This window comes from Zingiber officinale, chromosome 9A (genome assembly GCF_018446385.1).
Source record: "Zingiber officinale cultivar Zhangliang chromosome 9A, Zo_v1.1, whole genome shotgun sequence".
In the NCBI taxonomy this organism is placed as follows: Eukaryota; Viridiplantae; Streptophyta; class Magnoliopsida; order Zingiberales; family Zingiberaceae; genus Zingiber; species Zingiber officinale.
In genome coordinates, this window is record NC_056002.1 from 25,962,073 (window position 1) to 25,968,470 (window position 6,398).

The 6,398-nt window shown below is 39.0% G+C and overlaps 1 protein-coding gene across 1 annotated transcript; it reads right to left on the reverse strand.

The window, feature by feature from the left end:
* LOC122019828 (inositol transporter 1-like) lies at window positions 1-6,398 on the reverse strand. Its single transcript, XM_042577374.1, has 6 exons — window positions 5,805-6,398; window positions 5,426-5,496; window positions 5,018-5,353; window positions 4,440-4,547; window positions 4,172-4,354; window positions 1-993 (listed from the first exon to the last, which is right to left on the reverse strand). Exons 1-6 carry the CDS (start codon window positions 5,944-5,946, stop codon window positions 319-321), a joined length of 1,515 nt encoding a protein of 504 aa, XP_042433308.1. The 5' UTR covers window positions 5,947-6,398; the 3' UTR covers window positions 1-318.

A 6,398-nucleotide genomic window follows, 5' to 3' on the forward strand; every position in this document is an offset into this window, starting at 1 on the left:
TTACTGTAAATTCTCCATTTTCTCTTTCACGGAACGAAAGGACACAAGCAATGGAACAGGTCTGTCTAAGCTCTGTTCTCAAGCAAAACCTTCCCCGGGACATAGTGATATCGAGGAAACAATGAGCTTTATCAATTTTTGCCAACAAAATGAAAAGGTTTGGCAGTTGCAGAACACTTCAAGATGTACCTTACAATGACTGATGGAGACTACCAGGAATCGCATCTGCCTAGCAAACTGTTCGATCCTATCACTTCCTTCACGGAGGTGTTGTACACTTGCATTGCAAATGCAAATCGATTCAGAGACCATGCCAGCTCAGGCTAGTAGGCGCCTCCGTGCATCTTCAGATCCCCATGCCCTCTCCTTCCAAAGGCTTTCCACCTCCTCAAAGCTCAGGCCTTTTGTTTCTGGAACATAAAGTGCCACAAACACAGATGCTGCCACTGCGATTCCAGCAATGATCAAGAAAGTCCCAGCTGTCCCCACAATTGCAACTATCGACAGGAATGTTTGCGAGACAATCAGGTTTGAAACCCAATTCACAGTAGCAGACATGCCTCCGCCCACCCCCCGGTAGGCCTCCGGGTAAATCTCTGAGTTGACTGCCCATGGAACAGGGCCCATCCCCGGAGAGAAAAAGCCAATGTATAGAACAAGCCCTAAAACAGCTACCCAGCCTAGGTTCCTGTCACAGGTGGTATGAAGGGCTTGCATCTCACATAAGTGAGACTTAATTCCTGATGATTGCAAAAAGAATGCCCCCGAAAGTATGAGAAGTGACATAACAACACCTGCTAGACTGCAGAGTGTTAATCGACGCCTGCCGCAGCGATCAATGAGGAAGATTCCTAAAATTGTACCAGCTGCATTCATCCCAGCAACAATCAGAGAGAGCAGCAGCGCAAGTTGGTTCGAAGTAAAACCAGCCATCTGGACGATCGTGGGGCTGTAGTACATAACTGTATTTATTCCAGTGAACTGCTGGAAAGCCTGCCACAAGCAAATTTACAAAGAATAAGTTATCAATGCATACATAACTGACAGTGCATAAAGAGTCCATAATGCAAGTTAAAAGCAAATATAAAAAAGAATTTACTATTCCACAATTTGCAATGGTAATCTGCCTAACTGATGTGCAAAACGTTTTCTAGAAAATTGATCCATTGAATCTAAAATTATACTTCACTGGAAAATCAAGCAATCTGGAGGTCATTCAACTAGCATACTAAATATTAGAAGTCATTGTGATCAACTACATTTAATACCTGAACCATTATGCAGGAGTTTATTTTCCCAAGGAACTAAAAAAAATCTAAATTGACAAATGCAACCCGATAGCAAGTGCCTTGGAGTTCATGAGAACCAAAGTCTAACATACAATCTAGCTTAATGGATAGTGTGACCTTGCAGATTGATGATCAGGATGCTGGATCAGGTATGATGTTGTATTTTACTGTCATTTAAAAAATATTTTGATGAAGGATATGTTGTTTTTACAAGGCTTAGCAGAACTGATTAATTCGAAAGATGTGAAATCAGATGGTAAGAAGAATGACACAGATTGACAAATGACTGACAAGCTAGATTATGTTATGATTAGTAGGTGGAAGCATCATAGCATTATTCACCATATGATATGCTTCAGTGCCAAATACTTGGAAGACTTGTTATGCTGAATAATTCAGCACCTGAAGTAAGTTGAATTTTGCTAGGGATAAAGACAACATTCTGATAGAATGAGGAGCATAATGGTTACACTACAGGTTCAAGAGATGAAACACTTACCAAAGGAGTAAAGCTAGAAAAGCCATGGACAATGATCAGTTAATCAGTAGGTCAAAAGAGTAAAGAAAAAGAAATATTTTGACTATGAAAACATGAACACTTTAAGAACTGTAGAAAATCAAAAGGGCAACAAAAAGCAGCAAAAGGTAGATGACTAGACTACTGCAACAGTTACTCTATCATCAAAGCATGAATTATCACTAATTTAGGATACGAGATTGGGTACACATCCTTAACACTTTGAGAAGAATTGTAGATAATCAAAAAAGAAACAAAAGGCAGATGATACAACAGTTGCTACATCATCAGATCTTTCTGATACGAAATGGATTGTGTACCTAGAAGCACCAATGTGCCATATCATTGTCTCTAAGAGAGGATATTTTATTACCTATAGAACAGGAAACTTGTGAAAATAGGCAACAGTAATATTAGCAAGATCTGGGAATAGGTGGTAGGAATACAAATTTAGACTAACACAAATTTTTTATGGTTTTGAGGAATGTTCATCGGATCTACACATAAATTCAATTTTACTAAATTTTCTGAATCTGGAGATTAACTGGAGGGTTACTCATGATTGCTAGAGGAAGTATTTGATGAACACAATACAAGACAAGAGTGCGGGTTTTGACCTTATAGTTGTATGCTATGTTGGATGATGGATCAATCAACATATAACACGAGTCTAGGACACATGATAGAGAGGCATTTGAACTTGTGGGCTACGCAATCTCTTATTACACTAACTAAGCATGTGAAGTCGAATCCTTATGATCATTGCTTGTTTGCAAAGTGGCATAGAGTCTCTTTTGGTACTGGAGCAGAGAGGAAAAGGAACAAGCTGGAGCTAATTCATTACGATGTTTGTGGTCTTATTAAGGTGGAGTTCTTAGGTGGTCGCAGGATCTTTGTCACTTCTATTGATGATACTTTGAAGAAGACTTGGGTTTATATGCTATAACAATTACATGTTATGGTTGAGAATGAGAGACAAAAAGGTTAAATGTCTTAGATGATAATGGAGAGTACACATCTACTGAGTTTAAGGGGTACTTAACCTAAGAATAGTATATGACATGGGTTTATACAACCTAAGAAACCTAAACACAATAGAGTTGTTGAGCAAATGAATAGGACCATTACGGAGTAAGTGAAGAGCATGATGAGAATAGCGTAGTTTATTTATTGAACAAGCCTCCATCAGTGCCTTTAGGTTCGATATCCTAGAGCGATCTTGGATAGAAAAATTCATCTTATGCTCATCTGAGGATATTTGTAGGCCTTTATGTCAAACTCAGTTGTCCAAGGGACCATGAGTTTGACCAAGGGACCAAGTGTCTTTTATCCCAAGTGAAAGCCTCCACAAACAGTATAGATCAATGAACTTGTTTTGCATCTGACTCATAGCCGATTGGAACTGAAATCTATTTTGCATGTACTTGTAAAGTGCAATTCACTTTCAGTAAGCTAAATATCAAAGATTTGGAATCTAATGTGACATTTTTTAATCTTTAAGGAAGATGATTGGCAGGTCTAATAAAGAAGAGATCTACTATGTCTCAAGAAGTGGTCCTCCCCTAAGACAATAGTCTCCAAATAAAATTTCTCTACCCTGAGCTGGTTGAACACTTTAGTGGGGGTGGTATTGTGGTCATTTCCTACTCCTCGTTTTCCCTTTCTCCTTTCCATCTCACAAGTAAACAAATTTCTTCCATCCTCTTCCCACCTCCTCACCCTCCCCCTATATTTCCTCCTCCCTCTCCAACTTCCCTCCTCTGAAATAAACTGGCTGTTAGTTCCTGAAAGTATATCATATTGGCACATGGATTTACTTGGAACATGAACCTAATCATGCAACTAGCAGAAACCGATTGGAAAAGAATCTAAAAGGCTTTGAGTAAGATACCTGAAATGAAATACTTAGACATCCACCAATCAGTTCTGCAGCCCAGCCAGACCAAATTGTTGTCATTCACATTGTTGTCACTACAATCTCAGTGTTTTTCCTAAATTGTTTTTGTAGGCAGTGGCATTGATGATTTGCGATTTATTTCATCCTAGTTCACGACTGCCAAAAATGCTTATAATTTCTCAGCATATCTTAAATTACTCTGCTATTTTACACCATGTATGTACATGCTTTGTGTGTGTGTGGCAGTGTAGGTGTGTATACAAATACAAAATTTGTGTAATCTACTCACAGAACCAATCTAACTACAAGAATAAATCAAAATATTTGCCCCTACACAGTGCTAGTTTGATTTTCCATCTTTTGGACTTAAACAAAATGCTTTTGTTATTTTGCCATATAAGTTAATATAACTGAGGTTTTATTGACTTGAGAAATTCAGAATCCTGAAAGGAACATTATCTCACTCACCTGAAGGCCAGCTCCTGCAAGAAATGCAAGTCGCATTTCTTTCGAATTAAGAACATCAAAGCATCCAACATTCTGTGAGTTCATGTCTTCCTCAGAAGCAACTGTCAGTTCATCTATCTCGTTCTCCAAGCGATGAGGATCATAGATCTTTGAGAGAACTGTTATGGCCTCAGTTTTATCTTTCTAGATATTGAGGAAGATTTAATATTTAACCACAAAAAAACTGGGAGCAGAACAAAATTTAAGAGACTGCAGTGAGTTAATTCACCTTCAGAAAAAGCCAGCGAGGTGATTCAGGGAGAAACAGCATTAGAACAAACTGTATCACTGCTGGCAGTGCAGCAACTCCAAGCATCCATCGCCAAGTGCCTGGAACCTATCACCGGACATGTTCAATTAATCAAATATCAAGGAACAAGAGTACTAGACTGACAATAATTCATAGCATTCCATAATTCATATCAAGGAACAAGACTACTGCTGGATGCACAACAGACACTAGAAATCAACTAGAAAGTAAATAATTAAGCTACAATTTATAATGAGTGCATTATTCCATGATTCATAATCAAAAGCACATAATAATGCTATTAGGACAAATCACTCTCTAGAAAAGAACATTAACCCAAATTAGTAAGTGAGAACAGAAAAAGACAGAAAATAGAGTGACTATGGAAAATACCTGACCAAAATAAGATCTATGTCCCTGACCTTGGGAGTTAGGATGTGATTTCTAGTTCTTGACTTGTGGTTGTCATATAAGTGTTTAAAAACATAGGGGCTCCAACATACATCCTAAAATCTTTATTGCCTACTGATATCATTAGGATATAAAAATGAATTTACCTGAGTAAAAGAAAGATTTACAAGGTAAGAAAGAAACTGTCCCCCTGTGATCATGAGTACATTCAGGCTAACTAGACCTCCCCTGATTTCTGAAGGTGATACTTCAGCAATATAAACGGGAGCTGTAACTGATGCTATTCCAATGCCCAAACCAACAAGAAGCCTTCCAAATATGAGAAGGTACGGATCTGGAGCAACGCACATCACAACAGATCCAATGGCAAAAATGATATCAGCAAGAAGAAAAGCTTTCTTCCTCCCATAGGCATCATTCACCCATCCACCACCTGCAGCTCCAATTATAGCTCCTGCTATTGCCATGCTGACAATTGTTTCCTACAAGCAGAACAATTCAATAGTTCAGCAATACGTTCACATAACATAAACACTGTCCTTATCCTAGTTTACCTGTAAAACATGGTTTTCAGCCACCACATCAAAATCGTCACGAATATAAAGAAGGGCACCAGATATAACACCTAAAGAACAAAATTGATTAGCCTTCTGCCACTTGCATGATTGATCGTCCTAACGACATTAGTAAAAGGATGCATATTTGTGAAAATATCAAATTCTAGTAACCAATGGAAAGTATCACATTAAACATTAGAATGATCGTTGACCACACCATCATGAAAAGTGCTAAAACGAACAGTTTCTGCAATAAAAAAATTTCCTTGTAGATACAGATCCTACTAACAGAGACACAGAAAAAATCCTTAACCCAAGTTACACAAAAAAACATAGATTTGGGGCTATAAAAACGAAGAAGTATAGATTTAGTCACCGGTATCGTATCCAAATAGAAAACCACCGATGCCGGCAGTGAGGGTGAGGCCGATCACGTAGAAATTGCTAAAGTAGTAGGTGCCCCTCTCCGCCGAGGCATCTATGAGGCCCGAGCTCCCAGGAGAAGACTGTATCGTCATCCTCCGTTGCAGCAAAGCCCAAACTATGCTCACAATCCACCAGCCAAAGGTTCAACTCGAACTACTAGAACCCCCACAAAATCAAATACTTCAGATAGTTCACCAGAAATAAGATTAACGAGGTTTTTGGTCGGATGGCCAATAAATCACTGAGAAAGCCTAATCCACGGCTTCTAAGTCTCAATCAAACACGAAGCCAAACAAAACCGATGTCTCTTCCCATTGCTCCGGCCGCTCGAAGATTCAGTACAGAACAGCTTCAGCAGAACCGAATCAAAGCAAGAAGCGATGGGACGCAACCTCCTACCGCCGATTGCGATCACCGAAGCATCACGATGAGACGAGCTTTCGTTTCACTATTGCCTTTCGGCATTTTGTTCCTACTGATAAACTGCATTGCTTCAATCAGCGAACAAGGTTCTTCTGCATTGTTGAACGAAAGGGTAGAACGG